At 42.3% G+C, this 19,683-nt stretch overlaps 2 protein-coding genes across 4 annotated transcripts in view; one reads left to right on the plus strand and one right to left on the minus strand.

Annotated features, from left to right (window-relative positions):
- Positions 1 to 6,971, plus strand: part of RBKS (ribokinase) — a 72,472-nt gene extending 65,501 nt beyond the window's left edge. For both annotated transcript variants that reach the window (XM_081100975.1, XM_081100976.1), the window contains exon 8: positions 6,745 to 6,971. In XM_081100975.1, coding sequence (XP_080957101.1) covers positions 6,745 to 6,918 — 174 coding nt within the window. In that variant the 3' untranslated portion in view covers positions 6,919 to 6,971. The remainder of the gene's footprint in view (positions 1 to 6,744) is intronic.
- Positions 6,972 to 8,556: 1,585 nt separating this feature from the next.
- On the minus strand, positions 8,557 to 17,629 carry MRPL33 (mitochondrial ribosomal protein L33). Of its 2 annotated transcripts, XM_081100978.1 has the most exons (4): positions 17,533 to 17,629; positions 16,746 to 16,764; positions 14,812 to 14,918; positions 8,557 to 8,863 (listed from the first exon to the last, which is right to left on the minus strand). In XM_081100978.1, the coding sequence occupies exons 1-4, from the start codon at positions 17,552 to 17,554 to the stop codon at positions 8,814 to 8,816; spliced, it is 198 nt and encodes a 65-aa protein (XP_080957104.1). In that variant the 5' UTR covers positions 17,555 to 17,629; the 3' UTR covers positions 8,557 to 8,813. The 2 variants fall into 2 exon arrangements, with proteins under 2 accessions (XP_080957104.1, XP_080957103.1); XM_081100977.1 differs by lacking the exon at positions 16,746 to 16,764 and having other exon boundaries at positions 14,812 to 14,946; positions 17,533 to 17,616.
- Between the last annotated feature and the right edge of the window lie 2,054 nt (positions 17,630 to 19,683).

The raw sequence follows: 19,683 nt of genomic DNA on the forward strand, positions 1-19,683 counted from the left end.
TAAGCGCCAACTTCAGGCTCCAACACCTGAAGAAATGTTCTTCAAGATCACACTGTCCCCACATCATCTGTTCAGTCTGCCTGCCACCCTCCAGACTCTGCCACCACCTCCTCTCCTTGGGCAGCGCACAGGTCACCCTCTTCCCATGCTGTCCTCCAGCCCCGCCCAGCTCTAGGCCTCTCCCAGAAGCCTCACTCATTGTTCTCCCTGTTCCTTCTCCTCTGCCCCCTCCACAACCCTCCCACCATGAGAGCCTGAGATTTACCAGGCTCTGAACCTTTATACTCTTCTCTTACATTTCTCTAATGTCCTCCTGATAACATCATAAAGTACCTCCCCTACCCCCTGAGAGGAATGGGTCAGAGACCCTGGCACGTACAGATGGCCATTGCTAGAACTCTGTAGCCTCCCTTGTAATCAAAAGCTACAGGAGCCTGGCTTCTGCCTCTTCCTGGCTGCAAGAGCGTCCCTGGATGCCCTCAACCTTCTACTCTGCTGGGAGCACAAGGCAGGCACAGCATAAACAAAGCCCTCTCCCTAGGACCCATGGGATCATCTCCTAGAATCTTGACCCTCTTTGTTCCTTAGAACCCTTGTCTGGCCCCTTCTGACCCTGGTCATGGGCTTTCATTTTCAAAAACATTATTAGCTCATCAAAGGGCCTCCAGATGACACCATCTAGTCTAGCTCACCTTTGTTAAACACAGTTCTGCTCCAGGCACTGGGCTAGGCCTTTTCACATACATTATTTAATTCAGTATTTATAACTGCCCTACCTCATAGGTCACAGAGAGGTTGAATAACTTGCCAGAATGGTGAAATCAGGGCTCCAACTCAGGTCTGTCTCATTCCAAACCATTTACTGCATTGTCCCCGTTGAGAAAACATGTTCCCCGCTATGTAGAGAGGGGCTTCACTGTAGGTGTAAAGATAATGAATTTATCATTCTTAGAAGATGACACAGCTAAGGAAGAGGGGAGAAGGCAGGATTTTAAGTCAGGTTTGTTTGTTTTCCCTCTGTGCTGCTTCCCCGGGGGTCATGACACCATGTCTTCTGCCAGTCCATGACTAGCCCTCCCTGGACAAAGAATTACTTTTACTTTCCCAGGCCCAACCACACATTCATGCCTCAACCTCCTGCAAACAGGAACAAGGCAGAAGCCCCATTCTTAGAACATGGAAGCAAGAGCAAAGCAGGGCTTGCCACCAAGCTGGCCTGAGGGTAAGCCACCTCAGCAGCTGGTGTGGCCCTGCCTGCATGGGGTGGACAGCAGCAGGGACCCTGGTGGGTTTATGTTGTTCTCTCTGCCTTTCCTGAGGCCCTTGCAATATTCTTTTTTTAAGAAGAAATTAGCTTGAGATTTAGTCATGTTTCATCCCATCTGCCTTTTTCCTGGCCTCCAAAGCCACAAGCCTGGCTGAGGAATTCAGGTCCACAGTGTAGGCTTTGGATGGCTTTGTGTAGGGAGAAGTTTTTAAAAGAAAGTGGGATCCACTTGTCAGATGGAATGCGTTAAGACATCGAGGAGGAATGCAAGGGCTTTAACTGTAGGGTCCCTCAGCAGTTTGGGTGATGAATCATCCAGTGTGGGTAGAGATTCCTAACAAATGAAGCCTCCTGATGACATAATTCTTGCAAGATCATCTGAGATCTGTTGTAGCCGCCTGATTTCATCACACGGGGTTTTTTCCCCCCGAACCACACTTAATACTCATCATGCCTTCCAGCTCATCCATTTTTCTATCATCTGGAATTGACAAACTAAGACTTTCAGAAGTCTGTCTCATTGTCACCCTTCCTCCAGGGCATCTTGACAGCGTGTGCTCCTCACCAAAGGCCAAGGGCAGGAGTCTCTAGGAGGGTTCCTAAGCCGGGCTCCTGGGTTCAGGGGAAACACAGTGCTTTCAATAGAGTGCCAGTCAGCAACTATGTGTTGACCTAGCTGATACCTGAGTTGAGTCAAGGGAGGACTCGAGGCCAAGGTTATCTCCGTGAATGAAGACCCAAAGTTCAATACATGAACAGGAAGAAGAGATGAAACTGGAAAAGTGGGCTATGGAGCCTTGTGTGCCATGCTGAGGAGCTAAAATTTTATCCTAAGAAAGATGAGAAACATTCAGAGAGCTTTCTGGAATGGAATGGAAGTGAGATGGCCATATGTACAGCAGTGTCACAAATGGATTGGAAGGGGCCAGACTGGAGGCAGGGAGACTGGTTAGGAAGTTAATGTGGTCCTCTAGAGGTGATGTGACAAGGAAGTAGGGCAGTGGGAGTAGGGATGGAGATGAGAGGACAGATTTGAGAAATATATACATGGAAACTTGGCACGTGGAGGTTAATTAGGTATATGGGAGAGAGATATTCAGAAGACCCCCAGATTTTCACTGTGGAGCTGCCATAAACTGAAAAGGTAAGCAGAGGTCTGTGTTCAGGTAGTTATGGATTCAAATCAGGCATGTTGAGTTAGAGTGCATGAGGCTGGTGGAACACACTCACAGGTAGATATATGAATCTGAAGATAGAGAAAAGTCTGCACTATGTATATGGTGAGTAAGCATAACAGTTTAAACTATAACTGCACAGTACTAAGTCACTCAAGAAATTATGGGGAATGAGAAGGGAAATGGGCCAGGACAGTACCCAATGGAATACCAGTATCAATGGTGCCAAAGGAGGAAGAGGGACCTGTGATAGAGATGAAGAAGGAAGGTTGGAGAGACACAGGAACCCAGGAGAATCCCTTGCTGCTCTGTGCCTCTCCCCTTCCTAAACCTTCTACCTAAGCCCTCTGGCTGTCCTTTTCCTTTAAAGCAAGCTCCTTTATATCCTTAACTCCCCATACAGCACTCACAGGCGAAAGCTGCTCCTGATCCCAAAGCTTCCAGCCACCCTCCTCTACTGTCCTGTAGAGACTCCTACATCTTTGAGGTTCATGCACTTCAGTTATAGAGCCTTGACCTCCCTTCCTGATAATTCTGTTTATCTAAGACTCTGGCATCTACATCACCATTTTTCTCTTCATTCCAATGCTACCATCATGTAGGATGAGCCATCACCAAGTCTCATAGTTCCTAGATGCCCTCACCTACAGTGACTCTTCACTTTCACTCCAGCCTCCCACTCCCATGGTGACTCCCAGGAAATGGTTAATACCTGGTACTACTTCAGTTCTGTGGGAATAAACGTCACATCCTACTCTGACCACAACCAGCTCTCTCACCTCTTTCCCTACACTTGCTCTCACTTTCCTTAGATTCCTCCATTTTCTTCTGACCTGTTGATCCCCTAATGACCTCTCTTTCTTCCTTACCCAGGTTGGACTCTGGCTGTTCATCTGAAGTATTCTTTCCCAAAACCTTTGCTTCCTTTGCACCCCTGTTCTTCCCTCACCCCTGCCCAGGGCAGCTCTCTTCTTTAAAAAATGGGACCCCATACAGAGGGAAATCATTAGAGATTCACGGTCTTCACTCTCTCGTCCCTGTCGTTCTTCATCACTATAGAAAACATAAGCCCTTCCCATGGAGAAACAGGGAAATTTAAGCAATAGTCAAAAGCCCAGTCTCTCTCTCCCGAAATAGCTTCTCCATCTGCTCTATTGCTGGATCTCCACAGATGTCCGTGGTACCACTCTTGACTGCCATTTACCACCTTTATCTTCACCTTGGGCAAGTTATTTAACCTCCTTGAGTCCTAGGGAACTGCCTCTACCAGTACCACAGACCAGAACTTCCCAGAACTCAGGAGTGTGAAGGCCCTGGGGAGAGCAGGAACTTCAGAATGCCACATCCATTCTGTAAGAGCAGCTCTTCCTTAAGAGGAAGTCATTGTGAGAACACAATGAATAGTAGCCACATGGGTATTTCTGTTGAAGAAAGAAGAATTATGCCATCACCCCCTTTGGCACAAAAATAATTTTCAGTAAAAGGTTAAAACCATCATGTTGTATCAATGAGAATGATTCCATTATTCCAAGAATGATTGATTGGAAAGTACTTTACTTGCAGGAAAATCATAGTGATATAATACAGCTTCCACTTTTAAAGCACTTTCCATTAAAAAAATTATACCTATGTCTAAAAATAGTTATACTGAAGATGTGAATCAACAGCCGAGTAATTTATTGGCACTTGAAAGCCCTGTGGTATAAACAGATTCAATACAATGGGACTATCAAGTAGCTCTGGCTGTGGCAACCTAACCCCCATGTTCATGACAAAAGAAAGTGGCTTGCAGTTCAGAGAGGGTCACCTGGCCACCTTGGAAGAGAACACAATGGAACAGGACCAATTGGTCAGGTCAACGCAAAGCACTGAGTGACACAGTGAGAAAGACAGAGGGGACAGAGATGTGGTGGCTGCCCTTAGTTTTCCAAGTGTCCCTGACTGTATGCAGGCCTGTACACAGGATAGTACAATGTCCCAAGTGTCCTAAGAGGAGTGCAAAGGAAGATGAGTTATTAAAAGGGAGAGAGAGAAACCAAGATGGTGGCATAGGTAAACACCGGAAATTGCTGCCTCGCACAACCACTTCAAAAATACAACTAAAAGACAAAACAGACATCATCCAGAACCACAGGAAGGCTGGCTGAGTGGAAATTCTATAACTAGAAGGAAAGAGAAAAGCACACTGAGACTCAGAGGAGGCGCAGTGCGGAAGTAAAGTGCAGAGGTACGGAGGCGCAAGCGGAAAGGGCTGGCAATTGAGGACATGGTTGTCTTTTTCAATCGGGAGGGAGTCTCAAGCTCCCGACTGCTCTGAACTCCAGTTCCAGGTGAGTCTCTGGGGACCCAGACTCATACAGAGAGAAACTGGACTGTTTGGCATCGGTTGGAACTCAAGGCGGCTTTCTCTCAGAGGTGCTTGCAGCGATTACCAGGACACTGAGACCCGGGGCCTCTTAGGGTAGGACTGAGGAGCAGCCATGGCTGTTTGCTCCACCCTGTTGATCCCGAGACCCTGCCCCACCCAAGCTGTGCGCAGAGGCTTTTGCATATGAAAGGCCTGGCCCTTTGCAATCTGAAAATTACCTAACAAACTGCAGCTGGGTCAGAGAGACCCAGAACTTCCAAAAGAAGGCCCAAGGCCCCACAGCAGCTTGCATTTGGCCACAGCTGGGCCTCATTTGGGCACCTCCAAACCCCAAACAAAGAAGAGGAATCTGCAGATCTCTCCATAGCTCCTGCTGGGTAGCCTCAGGCAGAGGCAGTGTTATTGTCATATTTCTTACATTCATATCTGGAATTTAATTTTGTATATGATGTGAGAACTAAAACTTGAGTTTGCCATGACTCTTCATATCTTGTGGCATTTTTTATATTTTCATAATACATTCTCCATCAAACTCATAATTTCTCTGGCTCCAGACCTTTCTGTTGTCACACTGCTGTGCTGTAACCTGAGAGAAGGCAGGAACCATGTGTGTCTCTTTCTCTATTGTTTCCTTCAGGAAGGACCAAAGAATTGCAGAGCACCTAGCAGTGCCTGACACAGCTTAGACGCTCAGAAAACATTAACGGGAGGAAAGAAAGTGTGGAATTCATACCTGCGTTACTATTGCTGCTTGACAAGTTTAATATTGTTTGCATTATGTGTAAACAAGGGAAAATGTCATTTTCCTTAAAGCCATTCACTGTCTCATGAGCTCACTCTGTTCCTTCCTCCTCCTAGGTCTTCTTCCTTCCAGGCTTTCCTTCTCTCTATAAATCTGTCTCATTCCATAAGGACTCCCTTCTTCACAGAGCCCTTCTTCAAAACCTTTCTTAAAATATAAACTCTGCCACACTATTTAGCAGTTAATCCACAATGGGTTATAGTCCTTCTCTAGTACCCATCACTGTGCTGCACCCAGCTCATGAAATACGGCAGCTGCAACCGAAACAGTCTTGCATGCCAAGTCCTCTATTAAGGCTGAAGTATAGCTTCAAGATTTGTAATGAAAGCTCTTGGGTCCAAAAAAAAAAAAAAGCCAGCAAACTAGAAAAAACTGGAAAATGGCCCTGAATGCTGTTAAATACCAGAATGATTTTTCAAAGTGAAATTGTGTAATTACATTTCATTTATCTAAAATGCATTTGTTAGCCCTATCCTGGTGTGGCTCAGTGGTTTAGCGTCAACCCAGGAACCAAGAGGTCACTGGTTTGATTCCTGGTCAGGGCACATGCCCAGGTTGTGGGCTTGATTCCCAGTGGGGGAAGCATGCAGGAAGGAGGCAGCCAATTGATGTTTCTCATTGATATTTCTATCTCTCTCCCTTTCTCTCTCTAGTAATCAATAAAAACATATTTTTAAAAAAACAACAACAGACAAATCCTAGTTAAGGTACATTCTACAAAATACCTGACCAGTTCTCAAAATGATCAAGGTCATCAAAAATGAAGAATGTCTAAGAAACTGTCACAGCCTACAGGAATCTAAGGAGACGTGATAACTAAGTGTAATATGGGATTCTTGATGAGATCTTAGAACAGAAAAGGACATTAAGCAAAACTAGGGAAATCCAAACAAATATGGAGTTCAGTTAATAATATATCGCTACTATCTCATTAGTTGTGACACGTGTACCACAGTCATGTATTTACAGAACTGGGTGTGAGGTATATGGAAATTCTCTTGTCATATCCTTGTAACTTTCCTGTAAATCTAAATCTATTCTAAACCAAACGTGTACTTAAATACTTTAAAAATACAAGTTTGGGGGAAAGATGACTACATGCTTATCTCCACAACTGTACTTTTAATTGCAGGGTGCTGGCGACAGTTTCGTAGGAGCTTTGGCCTTCTACCTGGCTTACTACCCAAATCTGTCCTTGGAAGAAATGCTCAAGAGATCCAATTTCATCGCAGCAGTCAGCGTCCAGGCTGCAGGGACACAGTCATCCTATCCATACAAGAAAGACCTGCCACTTGATTTGTTTTGATTGCTACTAACTCAAACATAAAACTACCTGGAAATAAAATGTTCTTGAAGGTGGCCAGTCTTAATTAGCAGCTTACTATAAAACGTCCTCTTCTCCTTTCTTTGCAAATATTTCCGTTTACTAAGTCATCCTCAAGCTTTCATTTATTTCTTTACAATGATTGATTTCCTTGCTTTTCATGCAAGAGCTAACCAGCAGTAAGGACTCCATGCATGACCAGGACCTGTACAAACATTACTGCTACTTGAGAACTGGCAAACTCTACTGGCAACAGGTCAGGAACACTAGCAGAGGTTGTGGACAAGGGTCAAGTCAGAACAGAAAATGTTAAACAAGGGAATGGGGGGTTATGGATTGGACCACTCAAGCAGTTCCTAAAAGGGGCAGCTGATATTCAGCTTTGGCTTTAGTGTTGTCAAAGTTTCTGGTTTTGCAAGAGAAGCCAGAAGTTTTGGATGTTTATTGAAATCTTTGAATGTTTAAGTGTCAGCAACATTTTTTTTTTTCTGTAAATACCACCTGTGGGCCACATTCAGCCTACGTGCTGAATAGACAAGTCACTGGTTAAGCCAGTATTTAAGTTTTTGTTTTGTTTTTAAAAATGCAACTCATGCATGTCACAGACCCTTTACCTTGGGCTTAACAAGTAAGATCAGGTGGAAGATTTTTCTTGTAACCCAACACCATTATGTATAGTTCCAATCTAAAAATAGCCAAGATCGCACCTCTTATTGCTTTGAACCAGAGCTTTAACAAAAGATGCCACAAAAGAGCTATCAGGCCACAAGCCTCCGAGGCTCAGCAAGAATCCACACCTGATTCCATTTCCAGAGCGCGCCTCCCGCATTTCCTCAGGAGACACAGATTGGGCCGGGGAGGGAACACCTGTTATTTTGAAACAGTATTGGTTCCTTAATGCTGGTAGTCATGGTGGGCACTCTCATTCTCCCACATAAATGCTTTAAATGGGGTAGAATCTGAACCAGTAGAGCTCAGAAAATGAGCTGATCCTTACCTTCAGCAAGAAATTCAACAAGTAAAGAAGAAAACTGGGCAATTTTGAAAATCTGTGGGAAACAATAGCTTGAGTGAGAAAGTACATAGCTCTGGGCAGGGCAGGAGTCTTCATCTAAACACTCTCAGCGGAATTTCCAAGCTGGTGAGCTGTGCAGTAACACCAGGCCCCCACAGCCTTCACTCTAGCTTACAGAAATAACATAGAATCTCTTATTTTATATATATATGAAATAAAGGAGTCCAAAGCTGTGCTAGAAAATCATAGATACTGCATTCCTGAGTTTGAGAATACAGACCAACAGTATTTTCCCTAAGTATATAAGCACAAATCAGAAATAGTTCTCAGGGTTTCCTTCGTGTTAGAAGGCTGAGGCTGGCTCCCTTCTTATCACTCCTGCTCACCTCTGCCATCTCTGTTACTGCATGGGAGTTTTTTAAAGATCACGCTGGAGTGTTGACTACCTTTTCTATGAAAATTAAGGAGGAACAGCCTGGAAACTCTTGCACAAGTCTCACTGTGGAAAATGTTCTTTCAATACATGAAACAATGGTTATTTTTTAGTAATGTAGTTGTGTTTTTAATTTCAAATAGTGGAGGAACACATCACTAAGAGACAATAGTACAGGCTATTTTAATATATTTTATTACGGGCTATAAAAATATCCAGAAAGATAAAGAAATGGGATGCAATGATTTATGTCCTAATATGAAGAACTTTCTTTCACTGCATTGTTTTCTTCACAATGGCCTTCAAATCACAGGAGGCAGAGATGCCGTGTCATTTCCTCTTCTTTTATTACATGCTGCAGAATTTCTGAATCAGTACCCCACCCTCAGTCTTCTCATTTATAAATCAAATGCATTTTCAATCCATTGTTCAGAGGGAGCGTATTTTTTTCTGTTCCACAAAGAGGACTCTTGCTCTCACTACAGGAGGAGAAAAAAGGATTATGGCAGAAAACTAAGTATCATTACCATTTTCTAATAAAAATATGTATCAGACCATGAGCCCTCTCTTTTGTTTTACTTTCCTTTGACATGGGGATGGAGTTGACTTGCAAGCTCAGCTCCTTGATCCCAGTGGCCAGAGAAGACCAGAGAAAATGGTAAGGAAAAGAGGAAAGTCTCAGCCAACCAGTGGCATCTTTGGTACCCCAGGACAATGAATGTGAAATATTCAAATTTAAAAAGAAAATTATGGGCAAAAGATGGAAAACACTTGATGTCATCACCCAGTTGATATCCACTCTTGTAGGGGGTAAGCAAGGACAGACTAGAGCTGGACTCCAGAAAAAGGGCACTGAGAACTGAGCAGACGGAAGAGAAGTAACATACACATTAAGTTTGTACTTTCCAGAGATGGTTTCCTACCCCAAATATGGATTTTCTAATTTGGGAACAAAATTAACATTATAACCACAATCTCATTATTATAAATATAGGAGAGTGCAGTTCTCTGAAATAAAACCAAAACAAAAATGCTAATGCTCGGATGAAAGATTGAAGACTAGATGCTAGGCAATAAGGTTTTCATAGTTCCGATAATGCCCTATAGTCCTCCATTAACTTGATCTATCTATTTATCTTCTATAGATCTCTTTCTCTCCCTTTTCCCCACCCCCCCCCCATTCTCATACACATACATACACACACACCACCTTATTCTTTGCCAAAAAAAAAAAACCACAAAACAAAATACACCCAGGAACTCAAACAACTATGATAAAACAATTCACTTGTCCCTACCATACAAAGAGATTTTAGCTTTTTTTTTTTTCCTCTTCTATAATCAACACAGACACTCTATATAAGAGATTCCCAAACTGTCTATGATTAAGAGTTAGCTAGGGAACTTACTGAAATAAATCCCTGTCCTTATTCTGGTTCCTTCGATCTAGGCTAGGACTGGAAGTCTACATTTTTTAAACCCTCATGATTCTAATGAACAGCTGGATAAGAACCATTATTCAGTCCATAGAATTTTATCTATAAAATTAATAAAAATAAAATGTACATATTACATAGGGATATTTTTCATATATTTCAAATCATCTAATATTAAATATAAGTAGGACTGATGCTCCTTCAGAATCCAAGAAAGACTACAAAACATAAAAAGGGAGAAAACAAAAGTTTTCTATCAGACAATATTATTCATTGCAAGAAATATTTCCCCATGTTTTTCTACATCGAGCTAAAAAGATAAAAGAAGGAACTTGTCTTCCTGATAACCAATCAGGAGATTATGTAAGTGTGAACAGGAGCAACTGACAAAGATTAACAAAGCAAGGCTTTATTATGAAAATGTTTTGATTCATTCTCTTAATTCAAAGAATAAATACTAAAGTCCACAGAACTGTGCTAGACAATGTGGAGTTTACAAAAGTATAAGAAGACTCCTTAGCCCTGCCGGTTTTGCCCAGGTTTCGGGCTCAATCCCCCATAGGGGGCATGCAGGAGGCAGCCGATCAATGTTTCCCTCTCATCAATGTTTCTATCTCTCTCTCACTCTCCCTTCCTCTCTCTCTAAAATAAAAACATTTTTTTAAAAAAAGAAGAAAAAGAGTCCTTGGGCATCTGGTGTGGAGGAATGGCAGTAAGAGGTAGGAATGACAGTGGGGCTTCATGGCCTTAAATGCTAGACTGACCACAGGGGATGGTCCTGATTAAGAAAAAAGAAAAATCAGGAAGATTTATCTGGCTCCATGTAATAGAAGGAATAGGAGGCCTGGAGTCAGAAAGGCTGGGTTCGCACGCAGGCTCCATCTTTCTCTGCTCTGAGTCCCTGGGCAAATTTCTCAAAATCCTCTATCTTCCCATGAGAGAGAGAACTCCACCTCCCACACAAGGCTGCTGCCAGACACACAGTGCACACTCAGTGCGTGCTGGCTGAGCACCGCTGTCCACAATCATAGACATAAATTTTGTCAAAATATTTGCTGCTTACTACAGAGAAAAATGAATCTGTCAAGTTCTTTCCCTACATTGAACCTAAACCCATTCTGCTTCAATTAAAGTCTACATTGTCTTGTTTACTCATCCAAGGAATTAAAACTGACAAGTTTTCATTTTCATGATAAACTTCATATATTTAACAACATTTAATAAGCTTATGCCTCAGCCTTTAATCCTTCCTCCTCAGAAATTTGATCAGTTTTATGTGAGGAAAAGGATTTTAGAAGGACAGAGGCTGCTTCTAGCCATAGAGTCTACCATGAAATGCTTAAACAATTGAGAGTTTCTGTTTCCTTAGCTGATTTTCTTCATAAAGCAGACTCACAAAACATTGCCCTTAAACTAACCATTTATTAAAATATGCTGGGAGACCTGCCCAGCTATTTCGTACCCTAAGCCATGGGCAGGCCCCAAGGCAAAGAGCACGCGAGCCTGCAGGGTGTCAGCAAGTAGACGGGCAGAAAGCCAAGCAGCCTCATGTCCCAGAACATTCTCTCCTTCCGAAAAGACAAAGTGGTGCTGCCAAGGCTCGCACCCCTCCTCACCAGAAAAGTTCTAATCGTCTGTTTAAAATTTATATATGACTCTTCTCTCCCACTTTCCACTTCTGGTCAGAACTGTTCATGGTTGTACCCTTCCCCAATCTCAAACTTAAAACCAATCTAATAAGTAAGCTCCTAACAGAGTCCCCTTGATATCCGGGGGGTTGGTTCTAGGAACATCCTCCCCGCCCACAAACACCAAAATCCACGGATGCTCATGTCCCTCATATAAAATACGGGGTGTCTGGATATACCTACATACATCCACCCTTATACTGTATATGAAATCAATTCTAGATTACTAATAATATTTGATACTTTGTAAATGCTATGCAAATAGTTGTTATATTTTACTGTTTAGGGAGTGGGAGAAAATAAAAGTCTGCACATGTTCAGTACAGACACAACCATCACAGGCCTAACTACATAATACACATCAACACATAACTGCCCCCCCCCCAAATATTTTCTCTGCATTGGTTGAATCCACAGATGCAGAACCCACAATATACAGAGCCAGCTGTACCTCCACACTAAGGATAAAAATTCCAATACATTTTCATACTTAAAATAGTACAGAGGTTATTCAACATTTATTAATGTTGTACAAGTTCCCAAAAAACTCTATAGGAGCTAAAATGTGAGAACATAGGCATGCCTCACTTAATTGCGCTTTGCTTTACTGCACTTTGTAGATGACTGCATTCTTTACAAATTGAAGGTAAGACCACCCACCAGCAAAAAGATTATAACTCGCTGAACGCACAGATGATGGTTAGCATTTATTTTTTAGCAACAAAATATTTTAAATTATCATGTGTACAATTTTTTTTAGACATAATGCTATTGTATACTTACTAGACTGCAGTACAAACATGACTTTTATATGCACTGGGACACCAAAAAGTTCGTATGACTGACTTTATTGCGATATTGCAGTGGTCTTGAACTGAACCTGGAAGATCTCCAAGGTATGCCTCTACTTTATTGTAAAGCTCATCACTTTAAGTTTACATCAACTGATACAAAGAAATCAGGAGGAGAAAAACACACCAATCCAAAATCATATTGCTATGTATGGTCTGAATACCTGTGTCCCAACCACCCTGAATTCACGTTGAAATCCTCACTCCAAAAAAACGATGGTATTAGGAGGTGGGGCTTTGGGGAGGGGCTTTGGTCACGAGAGTAGAGCCCTTATGAATGGGAGTAAGGTTCTTAGAAAAGAAACCCCACTGACCCTGCTTGCCCTTCCACCAGGTGAGGACACAGCCAGAGGGCAGGGGCTATGAACCGAGAGGGCCCTCACTAGAAACGACCACACTGGCACCTTGATCTTGGACTTCCCAAGCCCCAAAACTGTGAGAAATACATTTCTGTTGTTTATAAGCCACTCAGTCTGAGGTATTTTGTAATAGCAACCCAAACGGACTAGGACACATAGTTTCTCATCCTAATAATTTTCCACTATATAAGGTATCATCCTGAAATTCAGACTCCTAATCATCAGGTACAACCCTAACTCCCTTTTTATTATAATAAAGAATGACCAGAAATGTTAACACCATAAAAACAGCAGGGAATTTTATTTCTGTTAAAGAATGGAACTCACACACATTTTAAGTTGACAACTACTTCTTAGAGCCTTTTTTAAATGATTCCTCACATTGGTCCAGCCCTTATTTTTATTGTACTTAGACACTGATGAATGCAGCACAACGAACAGTGGTTGTAAGACCTTCTTAACTGAAGGCATGAATGTAGCTCTTGGCCAGCATTCGCACTAATGCCCGGCCTGAGGTCATGCAGCGGTGAGTAGGTTTTAGCCTCCTGTGAAATCTCTCAATAACAGGTGCTACAGAAAGTGGTTCAGGGCCCGGCCTTTGGAGTCAGATGGTTCTGAATTCAAGTCTTTGTTTTGTCCCATGTTTTAGCTGTGTGTCCTTGATTCAGATTCCTCAACTATAAAAGGATATTCAGATTGCCTGGAGAGTACAGGTGCTTGTGTTATGATGGTTTCATAACATCTGAAGACATGAAGACTTGTGCAGGTAAGCAAAGAATATACAACTTTCCATTTTGTCTGGGTATTCACAAGCACTAGTCTGTTTCCTTTCCCCCAGAGATCACTGTTTTTGGTGACCTATACTGTTCTTTTCTTAGTTGTTTCAGGCAGGAAGGTAAATTCGTTCCCTATAACTCTACCTTGACTAGAAGCGAGAGTTTGAGTTCTTGTTCTTAATGAAAAAGTTGATTAGTAGCTTAAGTGTCTGTCTTTCATTATTGATTAATTTTGGGAAATAAGATTCTGGTACCAATTCCAATTCTGATCACCAACTGGATGTGTCCAGTTAACTTTCTCCTATAATTCAACTCAATTCCGACACTATATACCTAGAGAGAGTAACGCAGGAATAGCCAGATGGAAGTGACACAAGGAATGGGAAAGGGGCACAGAGCTTCCACAGCGTCTCAGGGCTTGTCACTCTCCCAGAATCTCCATGTGTGCACCAACCCAGAAGCTCCAGTACAGAAGCAATCATAAAGAGGCTATTTAAAAGCAAGGACAGAAAAATGAAATGAATGGCCCTAAGTTTTCAAATAAGTAATTTGTTTGCTAGTTTATTTGCATAAATCTGCTCATGAAATCCAAAAACAGGACTTCCACCAACAGCAGTCAGGGGCTGACTCTTGTTTGGGAGCAGGCAATCGGGCCTTGGGAACACTTGTCCCTTTTGAGCAAATACTTCTACATAACAAGACCGTTAGAGGTACTGTTTATTATGTTATTTTAGCAGATGGTATAAAATAGAAAATGAAATTTCCTGCCCTCCTGCATTAAGATATAAAAACGATACTTCTTGAACTAAAACCTGGACCTACTTACTTGCAGATGTTCCCAGACCATTCCCTCTCCTTCTCAAGATATTCAACTCTTTGTTTCCAGGATAATACCACTACCCTCTTTACATGGCTGGTTTCTCACCTCAGATCTTTGGATAACTATATCCTACAAGAGAGACTGACCCTGATCTATCCTAGCTAACGCTGAGATCCACCTCTCCACAACTTTATCCTGTATCTCAGCATCCTGCTTGTCTCTCATAGCACTTAGCATACTTTGCATTTTTTTTCTTTCTCTCCCTTCCAAATCAGACTAAGTGCCAAAAGTGCAGGGACTGAGCCTGTCATGTGTTGTAGTACATCCCAGCAGCTGGAACAGTGACTGGCACCACAGTAAACATTCAATGCACACTGGCTGAATAAATGCTAGAGTCAAAGGGCCAAAAACCTGCCACTGTTCAGCATCAGTCTGGAAAGAGCAACGGGCCTTAAAAGCATGTGACTTCACTGTGGAGGAGCTTTTCTGAATCTTACCAAATGGATCATAATGCAGTAGAGTCAGTTTCTCCCGCAGGCGGCTTCTCTTAGTGTTGAAGGAGAAGCCTGTCCCAGCTTGGCTTACCATTCTCACCAGAATGTTCCTGAGATTTAAAAGTAAGCTGTTAGAAGCTGAAGAGATAGATTAAAATCAGTCACAAGGAGATGGCACATTTTGAGAACCCTGTACCGTAGTGTTATTTGTGGCACAGCCCTTGGCCCTCAGAAGGTTCAGTTCTAAGACAGGCTAAGTGTTCTACAAGTCACAACTTCAGTGGTTTTGATTCCCAAAGTTTGTTTTATTACAGAATGCCTTGGTAATGACCTAACCAAAGCAGTAAGAACAAATCAAACCACATTGTAGGAATACTCTCAGACATGCACCTCTAAGAAGGAGCAGAGGTCAGGAGGGGGAAAAAATACGCATGTACTGGTAACTGTAGGTGGCCGGTCTGGAAATCATAAAGATAGCTGTTTCAGAAGACCCCTATCTACCAGGGATGAGCAATAAGAGTAAAATCAGGAAGAGACAAAATTAAGGGATTAGAACTTTTCTATTGCTAACATCTAACACCTTTTCCCTCTTCATATATTTCATTTAAGTTATAGTCCTCCAAAGCATAAAGTTCATGTTTTGCCTCACTGGACCTTTTAACACATTGTACTGTTACTTTTTCCTATGTCTGGTCTCCCTACATAAAGCAGTTAAAGCTCAAAAAGATTTAACAAAAAGCTATTAAGTGCTTACTCTGTGGAAAGCACTGTGGGAAATGCAAAACTCTATTAGGCTGCATCAGCACCCTCGAGAAACTAACAGTATAGTATGCAAGGTGAGTGTGTACAGAAGGTCTATTAGGCAACACATATAGGACAAATGTCACAAGAAGGATTCAAAGAACAGGAGAGGCAGGGAGTACCTCTAAAGAAACTGAAAGCATGAGAGATTCCTACAGAACCTGGAGGAGGGACATTCTCACATAAATAACTGGATTGTGGGAAAGCTACATGAATCAATAAAAGATACTGGAGTGGAGGGGACACCAACATACATGTTTAACTTTAATCCAAAAAAAAAGAACAAAAACCTAGTCTTGAGGATTTGTGACATGTCTTGGGTTGTAAGCAAAGGCTGCGTTAGAATTTTCCTATTTTTAACACACAACAAATCTTCCGTTACTGTCTATAAAATTTATTTTTTAAGATAACAGTTTGGTATTTATAGTCTCTCTGGTACATTATGAATTCTTTAATCTTTGCTATTTTTGAAATGCTTCTACCATGAATGCAAAGGATTATAAAACTCATTAAAATAGGCTTTATAGTTTAATCAAATCAGACTGTTCTGCTAGACTCCTGTAGTGGGCTCCAGACAGCCACCGGTCCTCAATTTGAGGAAACAAAAATACAATGGTCGTCCAAACAGAGCTGGGCACTCTCATGGCGTCTTGGGAACGAGACAGCAAGAGCTCTTCTAAGTACATTATTTGAATGCTCACGTAAGTAGGTCAATTGGGCAAAAGGAAAAATATTTTTTTTAAAAACTTCAGAGGGCCAAATTAATTCACCATGTAAGTCAGTGGTTCTCAACCTTCCTAATGCCGCAACCCTTTAATGCAGTTCCTCATGTGGTGGTGACCCCTAATTTCATTGTTACAAATAGAACATAATTAAAGCACAGTGATGAATCACAAAAACAATATGTAATTATATATGTGTTTTCCGATGGTCTTAGGCGACCCCTGTGAAAGGGTCGTTCGACCCCCAAAGGGGTCGCGACCCACAGGTTGAGAACCGCTGATGTAAGTAGTCCTCAAACCAACTTTTAGAAAATGGAGGCCAAATGCTGTTTAACATAAGGAGGTATTGCCAGCAGCTGGACTAAGGAATGTAACATGAACAAGATAAAAAAAAAAAAAAAAACTTTTACTTACTTTGATTTGCTCTTGGCAACTTTTTGTAGCAGGGACAGGTTGGAAGAGAAAAGAAAAATATCCATTTATTATCTTTCTTATGCAAAGTTCATATAACCGTCACAAATAATCAAAAATATTTAGGTCACAGCTACGAGGGGTCTGGTTAGGATTTTCTAACAGAAGATAAAGATCCAGACCCACACGGTTCTGGATGTGATGCTCTGCACACACTCAGGTGGACCGCCTTGCAAACCTTTCTAGAGTGACATCTGCTCCCTTTATCCCCTTTCTAAGGGCAAACGTTTGCACTGGAACAGGGTCTTGTCTGACAAGTTAACCAGGGGGCGGAGGGGCCAACCTAGCTGGGCCGTCAGCCTGGGGCGGGGAAGAGCACTGTCTTGGGAGTCGGCCCCGCTGCACGACCTGCGCAACGCACTGCCCCTCTCGGACGCCGTTTCCTTCTCTTTAGGGTTCGGAACAAATGGACTGGACGTTCTGAGGTTTTCCCAGTCCGAACATCCAGTGGTTCCGCTGACACACCCCTACCGAGGGTGGGAAAGGTCCAGCGAACCATAGCCAGACCCCGAGGCGCCCCGCAGCCGCCGAGGCCCACTCGCCCGCAAGGACGCGCGCGGGGCATGCCGGGAACTGTAGTCCTCAAGGCCTGGGAGGCGGCCGCCGCAGCCACAGCCGCCCGCCAGCGCGCCCGTCCGCTTTCCCGGGGCCTGCCAGTCGGGACCTGCCTGTCGCTGCCCCCGCCCTCGCCGCAGGCCTGGCCGCCGCCGCGTTCTCCGGCCCCACTTACAGGAGACAGCCGACAGAAACATGATGACGGCACCACCACAGCCTCCTTCAGCGGCCCAAGGTCCCTCAGCAAACTACTTCCGGGGCACAGGCCTGTTCCGGAAGAGGCGGTCTGAAGTGGCCCGCAGCCACGCCCCTCCGATGTAAACCTGGGGTCGGACCTGCTTCCCACCTGTGCGCTGTACTTGCCAGGTGTTTTGTGTTTGTGGTGAGGGGGGTTGGCGTCCCCTTCCTTTTGATGGAGGCTGGGTCAGAGTTAGGCGCTTTCCATGCAGCTTCTCCCTGAAGTACAGTTGGCATGAGAGGCCCCTGTGTAGACATGGCTGCTGGGGTGTGTGTGTGTGTCTTTCTGCTAGGAACATGAATTCTAGTCTTCGTTCTGCCCCTTGGAAACTCATTTCAACTCTTTAGACCTCAGTTTCATGCTCAATGTGGGCATTGGGCCAGTAGTTCTCATCCCTGAGGGGTAATCACTTACCTGTGGTCTTTTAAGAGACCCAGATGCCAGGGATGAGGCTGAGAGCCCATAAAATGAGTTTCCCCACCATGATTGTCTATAAAGATGCATTTTAAATATATCAATAAGTCGACAGCATAGTACAGTAAACAAACCATATAACTAATTTAACAAATGTTAATAGTATGTATCTGTGTATATTGAATTAAATAATGTATAAAATATATTTATAGTGTTTTATACAAACATTAAATACATATAGTGTTTTTCCTAAGCTGTTTGAAAATAAACTGCGGACATAACAACCTTTCAACCCTAAATATTAAGTACCCTTAATTACTTAAGTATGTATCTCTCAAAAATAAGATTATAACTATAATATGTACTATTTTTCATTCCTTAAAAATTAATAATAGTTTCATAATACCCTCACCATATTCAAATTGCCTTTTATACCCGGTTTCAACAAAACAGTATCCAATCAAGGTTCAATAACTACCTTTAGATGTTATAGATCTTTACTCTTTCCCATCTAAAACAAAACCCCTTGCTTACTTTTTAATGACACTGAATTTTTAAAGAGACTGAGCTAGTTTCTCGTGGACTCTCCCATATTCTGGATTTGTCTGATTGTTGTTGTTTTTTATGGTGTCATTTTATTTGTTCTTCTATTCTCTGTATTTCCTGTAAATTAGAAGGCAAATCTAAATTCTTGAGTAGATTCCACTTAACACGTTAAGCACCCAGCCTGTTTTTTCTTCTGGACGGAAAGTATAGTGTCAGTCACCGGTGACTGACTGGGCGCTTAACGTGTTAAAATATTTTTGACAAGAGGATGTCATAGGTGATGCTCTAAATTTCATGTTGCAGAATATCAGAAGGTCCAGAATGTCAGCTGCTAGTGCTAACTTGGATGATCTCTAGATCTCTGCATGGTAAAAATAGATATTTTTTCTCTCTTTGCAGTTTTCTGTAGGGTAATATTTTGGCATATGAAAATATCCTGTTCCCCAACAACCTTTCCTCATGATTTTAGCATCCATTGATCATTTTTCTGACTCAGTAATTACATTTGGGGTACACAATAGCTATTTTCTAACTTATATCACTCCTTCTTCATTTATTAGCTAGTTTTCTTCTATAAAGAAGAGCTTCCTATCAATTGAGACTGAATTATTGTTCCTCCTAAAAAGGCAGGATGCGTGTTATCTTTTTTCTCTTTAATTAATATTCAAGTAAGAAGAGTCACTTCTGTAAGAGTCATGTCCAAGGGGAAAAAGAGGTTTTTTCCCCTTTCTGTAATTTCATTATTTTAGTATCACTATAATAGATTTTTATTCATTGTTTTTGTAATCAACCATGTTCATTAATATTTTTGACAGTCAAGTTTTCCCAAATCAGCCACATCTCCAAGCTGCTATTGCCTTTGGGAGCCCCTTCAAGCTGGTCCAATGTTCTTGAACACACTCCCTTCCCTGCTTCCTGTCACCAGCTGTATCAGGTCAACCTTGTACTTTCCCTGGCCCAGACCTGAAATTAGTCATTTCTCCCCAAATTCTGCTTCCTTTTTGTAAATGATATGTAGAAGCCATAGTCTAATGCACAGCCACTGGATTAGATTTTAGTGGATTTTAAGCTTTATTTAAAATCATGGAATCGTCATTCAAATGCAACCTGTATCAGCAGCTCACTGTA

Source organism: Myotis nattereri (genome assembly GCF_964212035.1).
Source record: "Myotis nattereri genome assembly, chromosome: 10".
Lineage (NCBI taxonomy): Eukaryota > Metazoa > Chordata > Mammalia > Chiroptera > Vespertilionidae > Myotis > Myotis nattereri.

Excerpts from the sequence above, each read along its gene's own strand:
- MRPL33 (XM_081100977.1), bottom strand. The coding sequence starts at position 17,554 with ATGTTTCTGTCGGCTGTCTCCT. Across the intron at positions 14,947-17,532 it reads GTTTCTGTCGGCTGTCTCCT|CTTCTAACAGCTTACTTTTA; the intron begins GTAAGTGGGGCC and ends CTATCTCTTCAG. Across the intron at positions 8,864-14,811 it reads ACTGCATTATGATCCATTTG|TGAGAGCAAGAGTCCTCTTT; the intron begins GTAAGATTCAGA and ends CTCCTCCTGTAG.